Consider the following 21,411-nt stretch of genomic DNA (forward strand, 5'->3'; position numbering starts at 1 on the left):
AGGGCATGGCAGCTGATGCCCTGCGGATACATACAAAGTGTGGCGCCAAAGGTGAGATGCAGAGAGACGATTTGCGAAGCGTTTCCTTTCAGGCTCTTGAATGATACGGCAAAGGAAGATGCAGCAACAGGAAGACGGGGAATCTAAATATCCAGATGCTAATGAAGATAGTGAGGTTATTGCGGTGTAGGTTTAAGAAGATTATAAAACGGACTGAACTATCTTTACATTCTTACGCAATTCTCCAAACTTGAATGGATAGGCGCAGTCACAGTGTCTCTGATGGGATGCTTTTGCATTGACTCTGCCTCAGAGTACTTGAAAAGCATGTGCATTTTAATTCATCTGTCCATTAAGATGAGATGGACTTCGTGAGTGAGTATTTGATTTTATGATAGATTTCTGAGAAAGAACCATTTCGATAATTTAATTAGGTTAATGGGATACATGTTTTATTACGCTGCTTGATAAGATGAAGGATAAATAAAAAATTAAAAATACGTTGCATTTTTTTTTTTTTTTTTTTTTTTGCTTACTATCACTGAACATATATGGATTAGTGAAATAAATTTATTTATAAATTGAAACAATGCAATCAGTTTTTATACAACCAATTATAATAATCGTTTTAAAATTTAAATGATTAACATTTTCTTTATGAATAATTTAGACTTTAAAAGGTTAAGCTTTTTTCCACATATTCCGAGGGAATAATAAAATGCTTTAATTCTATCGAATATTTGTTAAGCGACATCAAAGCACAAAACAAAATCACATTTGATGGTTAAATGTGAAAGATAATAAAATTGGTACTATATTGAAGCTTTAATTTAGTATTGCATGAAAATTTGTATTGTATCTGAAGGCAGTTTGAAATCTGTTGTTTCCCTCTCCCCTGCCCCCTTTTTTCCCTCGGGAGAAAAAAAAATCTGGCATTGGTAATTATGTTTCCATTTAAAATCAGAAGAGTTTCAATAAAACACTTTTTCATTCATCGCTTTTATGTTTTGGCACTTAATTTACTCTTAAAGAAAGAAACAATTGCTTTTGATATAATAACAGAGAGCTCAGTTTGCATAATAATTTAATTATGATATAATAACTGTGAGCAGAATTTGCACAGTAATTTAGTTATGATATGATAGCAGAGAGAAGAATTTGAATAATAATTTAATTGCATTGATCATTTTATTTGAAACGGCAGCTTCAATGAAAATTGCATCATGGCCACACAGAAGAATTGCAGCAGATTTACGGAAAACAAATGGAAATGTTTCACGAATCACAGCTTGAAATGATTAAAAAATAAATAAAGATATGTTTTTGTATCAGTTGAAAAGGATATTATATTCTTCGATCACCACTTGAAAATGAATGTTGTGTAAACTATCTCGATTCTCTCCTATCAGCTCCCAAATCTAAACAATAGAGAGTTTTTTATGTTGGGCATTATAAAAGCGATTCTTTAATATTAAAACTTCATTGCTTTACTATACGATAAATTATAACTCCACTTGAACTCAATCGATAAGACTAACTTGATTTCTTTTTAACATAACAAAACATCTGCAGAAAGTATAAAATGTACCTATTTTATAAACTATCCCTTATATGTCACTTAAACTGCATTCAAAAGCCAGAAATCCTTTGTTTGTAAATATTTTGTTAATTCCGTCAGAGTGAACCACGGATCAATAGCTGTTCAGCCAATCACGTGTAGAATTAATTGACTTCGGTTTCGTAAGTCTTTCAAAGTCGGGTGAAAAGCTCTTATCGTTTTGTGTATCATTCCCCGAGTATGTAGGGCATGGGCGAGGTAGAGAGAGACATTGTAACGTTTTTACCGAGATGTTGCTCAATCCGTAACAAAGCCTAATTGGCGGCAGTTGGCGCTCTTTTAGGCGAGGGTGATCCATTGTTCGGATACGTGGCTTGTTGTATCAACGTACACATTCTGCCCATTACGTCGTAACAAAATGGGCTGGAATGAATTTAGGAGTGTAATGAAAGGGTTAGAGAATGGGAACGATGAAAGGGTTGTCGTCGAGATGTTTGCATTGTGGGATTAAGTTGGGAAATTCTTTGTTAATAGTGAGTTACATGATTTGGTTTCTCAGAATGTGTGTGTTTGTAGGGATGCTTTGCTGATATATTGGGACACTACTACAAAATATTGGTAAGGCTTGTTGGAGAACGTTTAAGAAGTTATTGTTTGATGTTTTCAGTGTCATGGCATGAGAAAGTTTTAGTTATTGATCACTCGAATCATGAGAAGAATTGACAATACTTTCATGGAAATTTTGGCATCAAGCAGCAAAAAATAGTAATTATTAACATTTATGAAATCAGATGATCCGTTCTTAAATTTGAAACTCCATCTTTACACTTTTTTTTTTTTTTGAAAATGAGACAGGGGTAAGTAATGAAAATCATAAAACATTTAAAAGAACTGGAATATTTCTACACTACTGCCTGATCAGGGGAAATCAGGCGCGACTCGATTTTATTATCTAACGCATATATATATAAAGATAACAGTTAAAAAACATCAGATCTTCTTTAATTTTGCTAAAAATGGTGTATTCGCTGCTTCCATTTTGCTGTTTTTCAGTTTCAGTTTTTCAGCTTACAAGGCCAGTTTCTAATTTCATATAAAAACCTAATTTCCTAATCACTCGAACCTCGGCTTCACTGTAGCTTTAACTTTTAATGTACACATACCATGATTTTTCCAAGGAACCAAAACGATGTGAGGCAAATTTCTTTCTAAAATTATATAGGTTCAAAACACTTTCACGCGGTCTGTTTTGCTGCTTTTCCCATTCTATTCGACTAGCTGCTCTGCACTCAACATGGAGCATAACAGAAATCTCAGCAAGAGATAAAAATTAGACTATTTCTTTAAATTAGGAAGAATAAAAGTTATTAAAGAGCTCCACTAGATTTTCTTTAAAGAATGTTTAGTGTACATGTATATACAACATTCTTCCTCTCTTTTATGAAATATTCTCTGATAATCTGTTCAGTAAAGCAAACAATGGCAGTTTCAAACTATTTCACTCTGTGTACATAAAAAAAGATATTTGTTTGGTGTAAATAAAGCATTTAATTTTCAATCTCGATATTTCTTAACGTTTTATTATTTGCATAATGTCATCCGAGATCTTTTTTTGATTCCTAAGCCAAAACGAAAATTACTCCTCTTTTTTTTTCCAAACAAAGATTTAAATGCGTCAATAAATATAAGAAGTGAGAAATAGGAGTAAGTTCTAGAATTAGGATTATGATTCCTAGAAACAGGAAATATCGGTAGGAATCACATGTATGTTAATAGGAGAGTTCCGGATTAGTGAGTCTGTGAAAACGGTTATGATACACGGAGCAAAACTACCGTTCCAAGTTCCGTTCTAATGCATTGATACAAGTTTATTATATTTTGATTTGATGCGTTTCCTATCCTTTTACAATTAAGATCTTCAATCAGATTAATTTAAGCTCGCCAATTGAACGTGTGTCAGCCGGCTTTGATCAGATTTTAAAATAAACTTAATGGAGATTGATAAATGATGCCAATGTAAGTACGTAAAAGGAATGCGTATTATTGAATTAGAATGATTTGTGGTGGAAGTAGTGGTAATACATTTATGATGTTCAAATAAATTCATTGAATGGATTTGATGTGCATCAATTAGACTAAAATTATATTTATAATGAGCGTTAATGGAATTTATTTTTATAGTGCAGTCATGTATTTTCCTGTTTAGCCATAGTTGATTTCATATTAAACCTATAAAGAGAAATGCATTGAAGTTTATTTTGACTCTATTATTACCCATGCTGCAATAATCGAGGCTTATTTTGTGATGATCCTTTTAATATAAGAGAATGCCCTTCAAACTTCTACAAGCACCAATACTTGCGGGTTGCTTCTCTGGCCCGGAGAGTAAAGACCTGAAGTACCTAAACCGACTTTTTATTACTAAGAGATACTGGATGAACTCTAAAAATGTATCAATTATCAATAAATCGATACTGGATTACAATAAATAAAATAAATTATGAACTAGCAATTAGTGTTTTCTGACTATGCTTCTAATAACGAACTTCATTATTGAAAAATGTAAGAGTTCCTAAGAAATTTGAGAGAAAGAAACATGTTCATTTTCCAAATGAATAATTTCGAATAAAAAAAAAAGAAATTTTTTACACAAAGTCTTCTTCTGTTAGTTAAAGTAATCAGCAGCAGTTTCCGTGGCAATTAAAGTAGATATCAGATATAGATATTAAATAAGGCTGTAAGTTGCTTTTCAGGAAAACTAGTACTGTCTGGGACAAAATCCCAAGTAAGCTACTACAGCCAGCTATTTGCTCTTACAGCACACATCTACCTATAGGTTTTGAAAAATGCTGGATAAGCGTCTAACCAAAGAATAGAACCCATAATTTTCTTTCTTTGAGGGCCGCGGTGACCTGGTGGTAAAGTCTTGGCTTCGGAACCGGAGGGCTTCCGATTCCAGATTTGATTCCGTCGTGTAGAGCGGTCGATACCTGATCTGGTGTAAGACTGTCTGGTGCACTTTAAATCCATCAGGCTGGTATGGATGTTTGGAGAGGTGGGTGCTCCTCATCATCTGATCACGTTCAAAATGACGAGGTCCGTCTCCAATAGCCCTAGTGTTGCTTGGACGTTAATATAACTAAATTAAACCAAAAGCATCTTTCTTTGATTCACATTTTTCAGACATGCCATATGTTGACTTGTTAGACCGCTGATGGAGTAGGATGTAATTAGTTTGCATATGGCAATAATTTGTAGTTTTTAGTAGAAGAACGTCCTACAGATATTTCCTATGGAAAGGATATTTTCTATTACTTTGTATTTGAGAAGGAAATCCAAGAGTTCAATATGAACAATCCATCTGCTTATTATTTTCCATACTCACATTCATATAATTCATTTCTTCATTAATAAAGAAGGAGTATCTTACCAAATGTCAATTGTATTAGAAAAAGGGAATTCAGAAATGTGTTGTCAGATTTTGATTGGAATTGTTTTATTTGAGCACCATTAAATGATTGAACGCTTAAAATGATGCATGATCAAAAAATACTGTCTATGAATTGGCGCAATCTCTAATCTATGAATTGGCACAAAATCGTTACTTAAGGAGAAAAAAGGACAATAGCTTTGACGATTGCTATAAGACAGCTCTTGGCCATCGGATTCTCTATTATATAAAAGGATGAAATTGAGAAAATGCTTATGACAGTTGAACTCTTAAAGTTCAAAATAAAATTCCAACTGTAAATGTTTAGAAAGAAATTTGCAATTCAGTGAATCTGAAGGCCATCTACCGAGCTATTTGCATGCATGTAGATACTTAGCCACACACCCAATCAGCTAAATACCGATTCCCAAGGTGGTCTGTGAAAAAGGCTCCTGAAGACTTGCAAGAAGCTATTTAAAAACACCTAAGATTAGATTAAACTTCAAACAGGACTTTGCAAAGTTCACTTTGGGTCAGTAGATAATAGTGACAAGTTTGTAAGGTCCCTCGCCAACTACTGGACAGTTTTTGTGCAGTAATTGCCTGCAAATCGGAATGACCAAGATGGACGGCTGACCTACTCATCTCATTTCTAGAATAAAATCCTATTTTAAGGTCGAAGCTGACCTGCAGTGTTTAAGACAATCTCATGCTTTAATTAAATCTGATTAAGTTCGAATTGATGTGTGAATCGAATATAAAATTTTGACGACATTTAATAAATAATGCTGAAGGACCCATTATCCCTTTTCATCTTAATTATTTAAAATTTGTTTAAGAAACAGTTATGACGTCACTGTACACTTTACTCATACTGGAAAAAGTTTGAAATTCTGAGCAGAAGTTATTAGATTCTGCCTGAAAAAAAGGAGAATTTATTGCGTCAAAGCCCATCAAATAAGTGTTAAACCTTTGCGATGTCTAACATTGGTGCAAGCAATAAATAAAAATATGAAATCACATTAATGATTCAATTTTATTCATTGCATTGGATAATTTGGTTCATGAATGAAAATATCCTTCAATTGTATAAATAAAATTAATTTAATAGATGTATATTTTGAAAAACTCTTTTACAATCTTGCCAGATTAAAATATTTTAATAACAATACAAAATTTGCTATTTTATGATTTCATGAAATTATTTTCTTTACTTGCTGAACAATAAAAAATAAATAAAAACCTGACTTGAACTTTAAAAAATAACTAACATATTAATTATAGTGCAAATTATGCTACATCAATTTCAAAAGAATATTTTTTCTACTTGAATTTAATTTGTTATTTATAATTTATGTTCAAAACGCTTTTTGTGGAAACATTAACCTTATTTTCACCCTTTCTTTTCAATTATATTGCTTCATCTCTAAAAAGTAAGGGCGCAGAAGCCTTGTTGCAATATTTCAGTCACCGCCCATTCAATTTGCTCATCTTAATTGAAAAGTCAGTAAATTTTTTAAATCAATTCCTTAAACATTACTGGTCAATTGAAAAAATTATTTTAATAACCTTTAGCTAAAAAAGTAAGGAGTACCATCAACATATTGGAATTAAATTTGAATCCTGCTGGAGGAGGGGAGAATGTCCCTTCAAATGAAAATATGGTTACAGATGTTAAGTGACAGTTATATTTATCATTTGATTGCAACATCGCATAAATTCATCCCATGAAATAAAAATCAGGTATTTAAGACTGACGAATTATTGATTCACATATGAATATTCATTTCTTCATAAGCCTTTTTGTGAAAATAATTCCTGAACTGCAATGAATTTTAATTTGATTGCAATAGCTAAGGAATAAAATTGATTTTTTTGTTTTTTGTTTTTAGCAAATCGAAACTGGAACAAAGGCTATACTTTTTCCTCTTTCTGTATCTTTGAAAGGTGGGAAAACAAGTGTTTTTCATGGGTGGAGTCAGCTGACTTTACTTGCCTGGTGATACTATTTACAATTTAAGCTAGAGGAAAGCTTAAAGATTGTTTTTATTCTCTCAAGCATGAAATCACACTTTAAGAATAGTGTAGTAACCAAAATAGCAAGTGATGTCTGGATTTAGATTGAAAATGAATCGTTGATTTCGCTTCGATATACTTTTATTCCAAGTACACGGCAGCACTGTTTTTATTTAATGATTCCATTATTTGCTCTCAAATAACATGATTGCTGTTTAAGCGATTTTTTTGCTGTGCTGATTTAGTCGATATCTTTTGTGATTTTGGTTAAAAAAGGGAAGTTGAAGATTCTTTCTGTAGATGTTTTTGAATGAAATATATTACATTTTTAGGTAGAAAGCGGTAAATGGAAGATTTAGATCTATATAAAAATATATTATTTCTTTTTTTGTAAACTAATAATAAACATGAAACAATAGCACCGTTTCATTTAAAATTAATGGTACAATATTTTCACCTTTTCGTTCGGTAACAATTTTTTAAAATTGTAATGGGGAACATTTTAGTATTAAATGTAAATCTTTATTAAGCAATGAGAAGAAAAAAGGCTTTTAGTGACGATATGTAACATAAATTGGTTTCACAATTTAAGGATAAAAGCAGCCAGTTGCAATATTATCGATGATTATATCAAAATTCAGTATACATAACTTTTCTGTATAAACTAAAAAGCTGTAAAAATATTAAATTTTACCAAAGTTTTGTCTGTATTGTATTAGTGGAGTTTAATTTCTACTACATTCATGTCCATAAATTAAGGATAATGCAAGTTCAGGAAATGAATGAGTCAGAAGCAAAAAGTGTGACTTATTTGTAAAGCCTATTTATTAAACAAAAGGTAAACAGCAAAAAAGATTCCGTATGTTTCATATCATTAATAAAAATTGCGATTTTTTGCTCACTGAAGCAAATTACAAAAAAAAAAAAAAAAAAAAAAAAAATCCTAATTACAAAAACCAATATTTTATGATGGTTGATGGTTGATGCATAGTATCTTTCCCAGACGATGCAATACAGTCCGAAGAACGCTTAAGCATGCGGAGTATCAGATTATCGATCTGATCTTGGGGAATATTACACCACTCATTAAGCAATGCTTTCCGAAGTTCCGGTAGACATGTAGGAGGTTGTTGACGGGATGCAAATCGTTGGCCAAGCATCCACACATGCTCTACTGGATTAAAGTCCGGTGAGAATGCTGGTCAGTCCAAAAGGGTGATATCCTCCTATCGAAGGCATTCGTTTATGATGTTTGCACGGCGAGGACGAACGTTATCATCAATAAAATGAATTCTGAGCCCATGGTGCCCCGAAACAAATATACATGTTCCAGAAGGACGTCCCGATAGATTTGTCCTGTCATGGTTCCAATTTGAACATGCAGGTCAATTCTGGAACCCAGAATAATTCCTCACAAACGAGAAATCCTGCACCACCGTAACGGTGTCGTACAATGATGTTCTCTTGGTGGTAACGGGTACCTGATGCTCTCCATATGAAATTCCGGTGAGAATCAGACTGCAAGCTAAACCCGGACTCGTCGGGAAACATCCCACAAACCCACTGTTTCGGTGTCCACAATGATATGCTCTCTATTCCAGGCTAACCGCATGCGACTGTGAGTTGCAGTAAGTGGAACATATCTGACAGACCTACGAGCATATAGACCAATCTGTCCTACGCATCTGCACACGGTCTGCCTTGAAACTGTTGTACCAGTGGCTGAAGAGAGCTGACGAGACAGATCTGATGCTGTGCCCCGTCTGTTTCTTTTCACAGTAACTGCCAAATACTGGTCCTCATTCGGCGCTGTAATTCGGGGCGACCTGTGCTGTAACGTCTACTCACATTACCATCGTCTTGGAATCATTGCCAAAGCCTGGAGATGACACTCTGGGCGATTCCAAGTTCCTTGGATACTTCCAGCTGGATACGCCCACATTCCAGACGGCCGATAACTCTACCACGTAAAAAATCATCCAAATGCATCCTTTGTGTCATAATTATTGCACTGAAAGGCTTATAAAGCGCTTGCGAACAATTTTACTTCTTTGCCTGTATTCCTTATAGATCACTCTCTTACACTCTCATCATTGTGACGTACTATTGGTGTAATCTAGTAGCTTCCTGCAATTTACATATGATTTCTGAAGATGTGTGTAGTCATTTTAAGGGTGATATATGTATTTTAGAGTTCGATTTCCGTGTGACTCTGAATTATCCTTAATTTATGGTCATATTAACGGTAAATTAGAGGAAATAAAAGATTTTTTATATACTTGTCGAATATGTTTAATAAAAAAGTTGGTACTTTGTTAATTACATTAACTATTGAAAATAAAATCAAATAACTAAAACTCACACATTCTATTGATTTATCTTAAAAATGAAAAAATTATATCTTATTTGAAAAAAAAAAAAAACAGAATACAGGACTGACTTTACAAAAATCAAATTATAAACAGTATTTGACTGAGGTGAACCCATAAAATTTTGATTTAAAGTTTGCCATCTTGCTTACTTACGATTTTAGATTAAGTGTTTTCTTAAATTTTAAGCTATGCAGACTACTTCTTAATTTTTACCCCATCTTTTTTTATCAGATTCAGTAGCATTTAAACTCAAAAGTGGTTAAGAAAATTGTTTTTGTATAAAGCATTTCAAGAAAATACATATTTTTATTTGTTAAATCATTTTTATATTTATTTCCCAATTTTGTGACCGCAACATCTCTTTTGTTAAAAAAAAAAGTCCTTTAAAAAAGAAAAAAAGGTCACAAGATCTCCCGAATTTTTCGCTAATTTCTTCTGAAACAGTAGAATTTTCAATTCATCTGAAAACATCTAAATGGAGTGAGCTTTTTACTTTCACGTATAGCCAAAGTATTGTAATAGTCAAAAAATTCAAATTCGAGATCTTGACGAATCTCCACTTTTTAGACCTCTTTGAGTTCGAAAAACACTTTTTTGTAAGATGTCTGACTATCAGCCTGTGAAAAAGTTAACTCGAAAATTATTTGAGCTAAACGGATGAAATTTGGTACATGATCTTTATACCATACATGTAAATTCCGGTCAGACATTTGAAGCAAAATCTGTTTACAAGAAGTTTGTCTCTCCAGCTGCTCAAATATAAATTAACACGATATTACGAAACAAAGAGAGCTGGATGGATAAAATTCAGCACATTCTATTCAACATCAATAGTGTAGGCGCTTGTCAAATTTTGAAGCAAGGGTTATTGAATGTCAGTCGATCTGTACTTTCATAGGCATCTAAACGCGAAAATGCAGTGATTTAAATATTTCAAATCTCATATGTGGTTTTGTTGATATGCTATTGCAGTTCTGCGTCAAATTTGTGTTTTCAATCGGTTGGGGGGGGGGCTCGGAAACACAGATTCAGCTTCATTAGAGAGATAATGCGAAACAGTTTCGGGGAGACCACTTCTTTTCAAGTAAATTGGACTTTTCAAAAATATTGATAAGAATAAAATTAAAAAAAAAATTATGTGTGGAGATTTGATCTCATTTATTTTATCTGATTTGTACCTTTTCCCTTTCAGAGCCAGCATGTGATTCCAAAACAGAATTTTCCTGCAGAGGAAACCCACCTGTGTGCATAGCTTTAGCAAGGGTGCGAGACGGATCACCGGACTGTCCAGACGGTTCAGACGAAGGTCAGTACACGAAACTTTTAACTGACTTTATTAGGAAACTAGCAAGACAAGTTTTGTTCCCTATTTGGGAAAAAACGAAATTTACCGACCAGAATGACTGGTTCGGTTTGTAGACAGCTTGGCGGAGATAATCGGAATTCCGGGAAAGTTTATAAATAATAGCTTTTTTATATTTCTACACAATTTCCGAAATTGAATGGATGGGCGTTGATTTAATTTTATTCATGGCCACATATTTGATTAAAACGGGTCATTTTTAAAGAGGAAACATTTTAAAGGTTTTCTTATAGGTTTAAAAAAGATGAAAGTTCATGGAATGACTTTCAAGAAAACAATTAAAATTTATTATTTTAAATTTTAGGATTTGTTACTCGACAGGCAGAAATTTATAACAATTAAAACTTACTTCTAAAATTCCTTTCGTAATTTTTGAGCTTTATCATTTAAAAATTTTACTTTCCGGCGTCCTGGCATAGGGGTAGCGCGTCTTCCCCGTGATCTGGGCGTCCCGGGTTCGAGTCCCGGTTTGGGCATGGTTGTTCTTCTGTTGTTCTATCTGTGAGATGTGTGAATGTGCCCTCCTGCAAAAAGGGGTTGTGCAAGCGAATGAATGATGCGTGAGTGGCAAAGTCGTACTCTTGGCCCTAGTTGGCGCTGCTGTAAAAAATAAGAGACGTTCCCCCTCAGGCTTAAATCGCTGTCTTCGTAACAGCGGGCTTGTCAGTGGCAAGTGCCATAAGAAACAAACAACAAAAATTTTACTTGTTATTTAAGAAATTAAAAAGGATCAAGGATTTTCTGACACATTTTGTGATATATTTTGAATGGGTATAAAACGAATGAGACCAAAAAATGATACAGAAAAACTTGAAAATGTGTAGGGGAAAAAAATGAAACTTTCATTTAAAGGCGATAGGAAAGTTAATTATTTAAAGCATATATTCTTATAATTGGATATTTTACTCTATCATTTATGAATATGTTCCGAATTTTCTGATACACCATCAAAATTTGTCACTCTGAATAACAATACTTTAGGAAGTTGATAAAGGAAACAAAAAACTTTTCCTGAATGTTTTAATACGCAAATGCCTGGTTTTCGAGCAGTGATTATTTCGGATACGGTCGCGTGTTAGCGCATTTCCGGGAGTCAACATTATAAACAATGAATCCGTTTCTTATAAAATGATAGCGACACGGGTATCAATAAGACTTTTCATCGATCATAGCAAACGATAATCGTTATTGATATCACGTCGTGGCATGACCAGTCGCGTGTTTGTCAGAGTTTTACAATGAAACCAGCCGAGGCGGAAATGAGATGTTTAATGGAGCGGACCAGACATACAAATAGAACCGTTTTGGTAGAAAATGTTTACAATGAAAAAGTAAAGGATTTAATTTCTAAGTAGTGTTTGTGTTGAGGAAATGTGGGTTCTTAACGGGTTTGTTGATGGGACATTAAGAGTGGGAGTTATTGGGTTGGATGTGGAAATTTCAGCTCTATTGCAAGGATGAATTTATTTTTATTTTTCCTTCCGAAAACATGCAGAAAATATGTAAAGATGATTTCAAATGCCTCTTTCTAGTAATTTTCTCCACTTCTTTATTTGAAATTGATTTCTTTCGAATGAATGATGCTGGTTCTAAAGCAGAGCATTCAAATATTCAACAGGTACTAATTGAAAATTTAAATAAATACGCAAGCAGCTTTTAAACACATAATAAAAACAGCATATGCAATAAAGAGTTAAAATTTAATTGAAATAATTGAATAATTTTTGAATTTAGAATTTTTTTGTTACATTTAATATTAGATCTAAACGTATGAATTTGAGTATTTTCGCAAATTAAATATATTCGTTTAAGTCAGACGTTTATTCGCTGCTAAAAGGTTAATATCTAAAAAAAAAAAAAAAAAAAAAAACCGTTTTTATTATTTTGCAAGCTTACTTTGAAATAAAACTTTGACGTAAACATTGTCTTAACATAGGGAATAAAAATGTAAACAGTTAATATATTTTTTTATTAAATTATATAGATTGCGATTCTGATGAAAATAATTTATCAGATGGTAATTTTTTAAAAATAATTTATTTGAATAACATTTATTTGCTTTAAATTGCAAGGAATTCTTTTTTTTTTTTTTCTTATGAAAAAAAATCACAATCATTTCAGTTTTTTTTTCTTCTTTTTAAAAAAATCAAATATCAACCTTATATTCTTCACCTTGATTTTAAGAAAATATTTTTTTAATATTTTATGGGGAAAAATGCGTTGTAACTTAAAAATGCTAATGTATTTCCTATGGATGAGCCGCTCAACCCGCATGTGCGAGTCTCCGTGTGGTCTCCACGAGCGTCTCCAATAGAGGTCTTCCTTTGTCTGGACGTAACCAAAGCCTCTGATAAAATGTGGCGTGAAGGGATTTTATTCAAGTGCCTGCGACTTGGATTTTCGGCGCAATTTGTCAAGATTTTATCTATCTCGTACCTATCTTTTCGTAATTTCAGAGTGCGGGTGAACAGTACAACTTCTTCCCCCAGACCAATCCTGAGCGCAAGGAAGTTTGCTCTCTCCAGCGCTTTCTAACATTTATGTTAAGGATCTACCGAGAGTTAGGAATCACCGTTTAGCAATTTTTGCAGACGATACCGTCATTCTCACACAGCATAGGGATCCAAAAACAGTCACTACATAGTTACAGCAGTACATGATCCTTTTTCAGTGCTGGCTCATCGGCTTGAAAATAAAAGTCAACCCGAATAAATGCGCGTACCTCCTGTTTACTAAAAACCTAGTGATGCCCGATCTAATCTCAATCCAAATTTTCCACCAGCCCGTCCCCTTTGTAAAAGAATGCAGACACTTAGGATTAATTTTAGACGCTAAATTAAGCTTTAACAGTCACATTAAAGCGGGACGTTAAACTCAACAGCTTAATTTCTCCATGGAGTAAGCTTTCGATTAGGTACAAACTTCTGTTCTACAAAGCTATTTTAAGACAAACTCTAATAACCGGGTTCCAAATTTGGGGGGGGGGCACCTCTGCCGGAAACTTAAGAAGTTGCAAGTTTTCAAATAAACATCTTATGAGGATTGTTAATGTACCTTGGTACATTAGAAGGAAAATACTTCATGATGACCTCCAAATTGAAACTGTTTCGGAATTTATTAAAAAAAACATCAATTAAGTTCTTTGAAAAATTACCCCAGATTTATAAAGAGTTATTTCAGCTGTCAGCATAGGAAATTCTAGGAAATAACCATTAATTTTCCGTCTGTATAAAGACTGAGAATTTTCTAACTCGGTTTCCAATCTGGTGTAATTAAATCTCGCAAAGTTATTCCTGTTTCACGATGAGCTGCACGCGTGAAATTTCTGGATTTTTTTCAAAATAGTTTATTCAGTCCCCGCAGTAAAAGGCACGTGCTACGCAATTCCATTAACGTTCTCTTTTCCCTCATAAATATTCAAAATTTCATTTTTCTATTAATAATTATATCATAAAAATATTAATTTAACAATTTTACCAAATTTCATGACATTAGAGCTGTATGCGCTCATCCAAACAAGTTTCAAGTAACTTTAATCTTTTCCTAAGCTTATTATAATTTACTACTCCAAATTGTGATGTGGAGGGGCTCGTAACCACTTTGTCACGTCGCGGAGCTTCCGAACCGTTGTCCTTCCTCCGCATAAAGCTGGGTTAGACCTCGAATTCCTTGCATGACTATTTAAGAAATATGTATCTTTGGCGTCCATCTAGCAATTTTATTGGCTGAATTTCTGGCATTTCAGTGAATCCTTCCTGAAAATGTATATTTGTGATTTTCTTTTTTTTTTTGTTGTTGTTGTTGATTGATTGACACAAATGTTTCATTTTGCCACCGCTTTAGAAAATGTAGAGCGAGGGGAGAAGAGGCAGATGATCATAGATGTTGTATCTAAATGTAATCAATTTTCAAATGAAATAAAAAAAACGGATGAAATCAGTAGAATGATTAAGATGCTTCTTCCTTCTATCCTTCAAGAAAAATGTACTGTGAAGAAGTGTTTTGAGATGACCTCGAATACAAGTGATGACGACCATTGATAAAAAAAAATCTAGGGAATCATGAGATTTCATATAACCCTATTGGGCCAATGGTTGGAGTTAAGGGACTGATCATTATAATTATTTTAAATATATGGATGGAAGATGATAGCAACAAGTGTTATTTTCATTGGTTAAGGTAGTTTTTCTTTGCTTACATACAGAAAAAAAAATGTAATGTTCAAGATTTCATAGCCACGAGCGTCCCGGCCCGAGGGATTCGAAGTCATTTAAATGAACAATATTGGAGGGAACTGTGTTTCTGTCATCGCCACAAGGCGGCGAGAATCAACTACTATTTTGGAAGCGCACCGATCATTTCGGGTGGATTGAAATGATAAGAAGGCAAATGAATTTCTTAAAAAAATATATGGATTCTTACAAAAATTTAAAAGGCACATTTTCAATGCAGAATAAATTTATAAATGAGGCAACTTTTGAAATTCTACTTTTTTTATGATTATTTTTAACATTTGACAAAAATTTTGTTTTGACTACACCATTGCGTTTTAAAGGTTTATAAAATTATTTATTCTTCCGTAAACAAATTTTCTTTTCAACAATATTAAGACTTTGATGAACAAATTCCTGTATTGCTTATAACTTAGATTATATAAAGAAATGAAGGGATGAACTGCTTTAATATTGAATAAAGCATTTCAAAAAGCATTTAAGCATAGACAAATTGTTTGATCATCATCTTTCTTTCCAATGAATATTCAATCAAGTTTTGTCCATCAAGGGACAAAACAATTAAAACGATCCAGCTATAGCCTAGGATTTTCAATCAATTTTTTGAAAATAAAAGGCTTCAAATCAAATGAAAAAAGGTGCATTGAGATGCCATAATGACTGTGGATGAGTGAAGATCGAAAACATGTGCGGGGTTTTTTAAAGATATCTTTTTGTCTTATTTTTAGAGTCAACCTTTCTCTTTTTATCCATGAAAGTGAAGAGCACGTTACAGTGGATATAATGAGGCGTTACTTTATCTCAAGAAGAATATGAAATTCTTCTGCCTCCCTTTTTTTTAAGTACTTGTTGCATTTATAATGTAATGACCCTGGTGTTCTATTATTGACTAAAGTTCAGGGTGAGTAAAAAGAGTATCAGTTTACTAGTTCCTCCCTCTTACATAATTATTGTTATCTTCCGGTTTTTCATATTCAAAGGAGGTCATCGTTTTCCACAGCTTCTTTTCATATTCTAACAATAAATTTATCTATGGAACGAATCTCATTTTCCAAAGATAATAAGAGGATTTTTAAATTGGAAGGGTGTGTTGCAATTGAAATTGAATTCCACGGTTAATTTTTTTTTTTTTTTTTTTTTTTTTTTTTTTTTTTTTTTTTGCAGCTACTAAAATTTTGAATGTATTTTTTTTTTCTATCTCAGACATTGAAAGGTATGTTCTTTGCTTTAGAGGTGAATGCCTTCCATACAAAAAGAATGTAAAATAACTCCCACTTTTGTGTAACAATGAATCCGTGAAGAAAAAAAAGGAGGCGAAAAACTTATTTTTGGTGATAAAATTATGAATAGAAAAATACTTAAACTACAATTCATTTAATTGATTCAAAACCAACTTACTCTTCATAATCAAAAAAGTAAAAGTGTACGAAATATTTTACTTTTGTAGGTTATATTTTTGAAAAATATGCAGGCTAATATTCAATAATATATATGTAATGATAATTTATTTTTATGAATATTCTCCGAAAACTCTATAATAATTTTCAGTAATTTAAAAAAAATGAATTATTCTCTTTTATTTAACATGGATTTTAATTATTTTCTTATAAGGGGAAATCTTATAAGGGGGTTGAAATCTAAATTGGGATGAGATTTAGTATATTGATAGTATACATTTAGAATCATCATTCATGAAAATATTAAAACACAATGGCCAGTCAATTTCGAGAAAATGGTCCTCAAACTTTTGGTGAAGCTTATATACTGATAACTTGACTCGCGTTCGGATGATCTCAATGACCTGATTGTCTAGGTAACAGTCTCGTATGCGAAAGGTCACGGTTGGTACCTGGCTGGGATTTTTTTTTTCTTTTTTAATAATTCTTATTCAATTAAAAATTTACAAATACTTTTAATTAATATGTTTTCAATTTTTTTATCCAAAAACAAGTAACTGCTATCGAAATAAATAACAATAAAATGAAAATTTTAAAAGAAAAATTATAAATACAAATACATTTTTCTTAAAAAATAAAATTATTTAAATTAAATTAACGATTTACAGAGAGTTTTAATTAATATGCTACGTATTTTATGCAAGATTAAATGCTCATTCTTTTAATACTTAAATTATAATTTAATGTTTAAAGGAAAAATAATTAAAAACGTAACATTAATAGCTACAGAAAATTTAACTTGCTTGCATCATTTTCAAACAATTAATTTTCAAATTCTTGGATTTTAATAATAATAAATTATCAATTTTAACTCAACAAAGCTGTATTTATATCAAAAATTGAAGGGAGCAGTTGATATTTGTTAAATACGTAAGCAAACGTCTCCAATTGCAGTAATCAAAAGAAATATTAGAGAACAGGTGTTAATTTGTTGAATGGGTAGGCAGATGGTTCAAAGCATATACAAAATTTTTCTTACTTAATCGAACATAATCAAGAAATAAATTCTCGCTAAGATAGTATAAAAATTCAATCAATTGTACACCATCAATTGCCATAACCAATTTTTAATAAGATGATAAGATATGCATGGTACGCTGCCCAACTTTCTGATGAAAGAGAGATATTTTTAAATGTAAATGAAGTTTGTTTGCCCATAGATCTCTTAAAGAAACCTTGCTCTAGTGGACAATAATCATTTATCAGTTGTGCAAGATGTCGAAATATATTTTACTTCCAATGTTTTTACTATAGTTAACATTCTTGTATATAATCTAAAATAAATATATATAGGATAATTTTCTTAGAAATATTGAATATTTTTTACAATGTGATTATTTATAATTAATAATTATCATCATTTAAGTTGTATTTATTACTATTTTTTAAATATTAAATTACAATTTAAGTATTAAAATAATAAACATTTATCCTTGCATAAAAATGAGTAGCATATTAATTAAAACTCTCTGTAAATTGTTAATTAAATTTAAATATTTTTTAAATGTATTTGTATTTATAATTTTTTCTTTTAAAATTTAAATTTTATTATTATATATTTCGATAGTAGTTATTTATTTTTGGATACAAAAAATTAAAACATATTAATTAAATGTATTTGTAAATTTTTTATTGAATACGAATTATTAAAAAAGAAAGAAAAAAAAAACACAGGCAGGTTCGAGCCCTGACTTTCCGCATAAGAAACGGTTACCTAGACAACCAGATCATCGAGACGGGAGTCAAGTTATCAGTATATAAGCTTCACCAAAAGTTTGAGGACCATTTTCTCGAAATTGACTGGCCATTGCGTTTTAATATTTTCATGAATGAACATTCTAAATATATACTATTATTATACTAAATCTCATCTCGAACTCAGATTTCTAACCCCGTGCCCTTCCCTTGTTAGTATTATTATGAAATAAAGATACATTTTACGCATCTGACCTTAAAATTATAGAAATTTCTTTTTAATACTTTATTTACCGTTTTTCTAATTCTTTACAAACGCATTAAAAAAACAGTGTATAATTATAGCACAAATATATTTGCAGAGTATATTAAAGCCTTTGTAAAGATTGAAAATATTGTATCAAACATCTTTTTAAAAACTGATTTCATATAATATTTTATAAGCAATTCATTAATGATTTTCCGTTTTTTGATTCCAAATTAGCCATTGAAATAAGTTAAATACAAATGTAATAAATTTAAGACATTGTCTCTCTTATAATATTATATCAAAAGCAAAATTAAAAAAAGTCTCTGTTTATATTTAATTAATACATCAATAATTCATTTAAATGCTGGAAAATTAGGCTATCAAATACTGCATAAATTGAGTTTTATTCCATTTTTAAAAAAAATTTAGAGTTGAAGAATGGAGCATCAAACATTTAAATGAAACGTTTATTAATATAAAAGTATTTAGCTTAGCGGTATAAGAGAAATGAAATGTTTTTCCGAAAATTCCAGATTCTATAATTTTTTCACATTCTATACTTTAAGTAAATAAATATCGGTTTTTTTCCCACATAGTTGTCATTTTAACTTGACACTCTTTCAGCATCTCGAATAATGGAGCAAAATTTTCCAACAATTTCTCAACCTTTTGTGTTGATATCGTGCCTCATTTCCGTGGTCACGAAAGTTGACAGAAATGTCGCACGATGCTTTTCCAAAATACAGTCAATCGCTACACAGATGCAATCGTATTTGCATACAGGGTTCAGCAGATTCGAAAATTCGAACATCACTTGGTTGCAAAACACAATACAATGATGGCGAGTGGCGAAATGTAAGCGAAAATTTCCTTCGAACAACAGGAAAAGTGTCTCCATTTGCAAAGCATTGCATATAAATAAATCTTCTTAAAGATGCGCACGAGGTCGTAATTAGAAACGCTTCGGCGGGTTTCTCGTGTTGAGATATAATTGCCACCGAAGCTGGTGGATTTGTATCGGTGTTGGAAAACAGGAAGAAAAAAAAAAACTCTTATAAAAGTGAACTTTTCCTCTTGTGTCGAAAACTGAAGTTGAGGTCATGGTTCTGAAGTCGAAGGCACGGTGAATTCGAGGTGAACAGCCTGAGTTTTATTTCATCAATAGTTTGCCAGTATTTGATAAAGAGGTCTTCGTAGGATGGGTTACCAACAGAGATAATAATTATTTTCCTATTTGATTTTCTCCACAGAGGCTTTTTTTTTCAATTTATATTCAAGTAGTCTGTTATACTTTCTAGATGTAAAAAAGATCATTGCATCAGTCTCTTTCACAATTCATCGTGTAAGACGATGATGCAGAGATAAATATCATAAATTACCTTAATTATATCTAGGTCAGATGAAAGCATTCATTTGATTTTTGAATTTGGAAAGTTTGTATCTCAAAACTCCTTTTTCTAATCAATTCTAATTTACTTAATTCAACATTTTAATTAAATTAACACTTTAATGATCACATGTCTGTACACAATCAAACGTCGCCAGGGGCCGACAATATTTTTAAAGAATTAATTAAATAAAAATTTATGTAACTTCACAAACTAATTCAACATGTGCGAATATGCACATAAAACAAAACAACTACGTATTTAACAACAGTTTAATATTTTTCCTTTATTTGATAATCTTAAAAACACGCAATAAAACAATAATGACCAAAAATCAAGGGCATAACGATGACACAAGAAGCCAATAGCAACATCTACATTTATTTTCGTTCATCAATCATCACACAGTGAGTGCGGTACCGGCCAATAATCTTCGAAGGCAGCATCGCATACATGTTGTGTGAGTGGACACTAACAATTGGTCCGGCTACTACACACATGTTGTGTGAGCAGTCATTAACACATTAATAATATACTGTAATAAAATGAAATTTCTTATAAGCTCTTTTCAAAAATATTTGCTCTATTCATCAACTTGAAATTTGCTCGTAAAATGTTCGTAAATGTAAATTATCTATTACTGCATTCTACTAAGGGCTTTTAAAGAAAGTTGCTCTGATTTCTATGTAAAACGAAATGTCTAAATTCTCCGATGTTCTTTTTGTAAAATATTGTGGCATTTTTAAAAAAAAATATATGGCAATGTGTTTTATTTTGTATCTTTATGTGTGCTTTGCATCCTAAAACATTTCACCTTATATTTTAAATAAAAGGAAAATAAGTATTCCAAATTAATAAATTTTTGAAAATAATGCAAAAATTAATAATGCTTTATCATGCCCCGTCGTTTTTATAAACAAATGCAGAAAGTCTCAATATAAAATGTAAATATCTCTTTCTAACTGAAAGTTAACTGCTTCATTCAAATATGCGATAAATTGAGACTGTCTTAAATTACGAAATGAATACTTACTCTTATGGAAATAATTACTTGAGTTATTGCAAGAAAGCAAGACGTAGAAATGAAATTAAAATTCTGAAGCAACATAACAGTAGAAAAATGGCAAAACACGCAGAAGAGTTGCAGCTTATAGATAGGGATGAATGTTCGTAATAAAATAGTAAAAATGGAGCAAACATTTTTATGATGCTACGGCAATATAAATAACCTACACATATCTAACATAGTACACAGCAAGGCAGGAGAGAAACAAAAATCAGCGAGAGTTATCTTCTTTAAAAAAAAAGGTGAATTTGTGTTTTATATGCATGTTCTTAGCTTCATTGAAACTAAGATTTAACATAGAACAACAATCGCAGGCACAAAATCCCATACGAAACTTGATATATTTAAGTCATTGCGTTTTTGAATTATCTCATTTACATGCTTTCGAAAATACAGACCGACAGACAGTCATCCCCTAGTGAGATTTGGCTCAACACTTGATTGGTGTCTGTAGTATAAATATTAAATCTGTGTGTCGTCCATCCGCCTCTCCCCGTTTTGTAATTATTGTGTTCGAATGGCCGGAAGGATAGATCCCTGAATGTATTTGGCAGAAATCTACGAATCTGGCGTCACCAATTTTC

The 21,411-nt window shown here is 31.9% G+C and overlaps 1 protein-coding gene across 1 annotated transcript in view; it reads left to right on the plus strand.

Annotated features, from left to right (window-relative positions):
* Nucleotides 1–21,411, plus strand: part of LOC129980923 (uncharacterized) — a 138,776-nt gene that overhangs the window by 23,833 nt on the left and 93,532 nt on the right. The window contains exon 2 of the mRNA XM_056091411.1: nucleotides 10,569–10,682. Coding sequence (XP_055947386.1) covers nucleotides 10,569–10,682 — 114 coding nt within the window. The remainder of the gene's footprint in view (nucleotides 1–10,568; nucleotides 10,683–21,411) is intronic.

This window comes from Argiope bruennichi, chromosome 8 (genome assembly GCF_947563725.1).
Source record: "Argiope bruennichi chromosome 8, qqArgBrue1.1, whole genome shotgun sequence".
NCBI classification, from domain to species: Eukaryota; Metazoa; Arthropoda; class Arachnida; order Araneae; family Araneidae; genus Argiope; species Argiope bruennichi.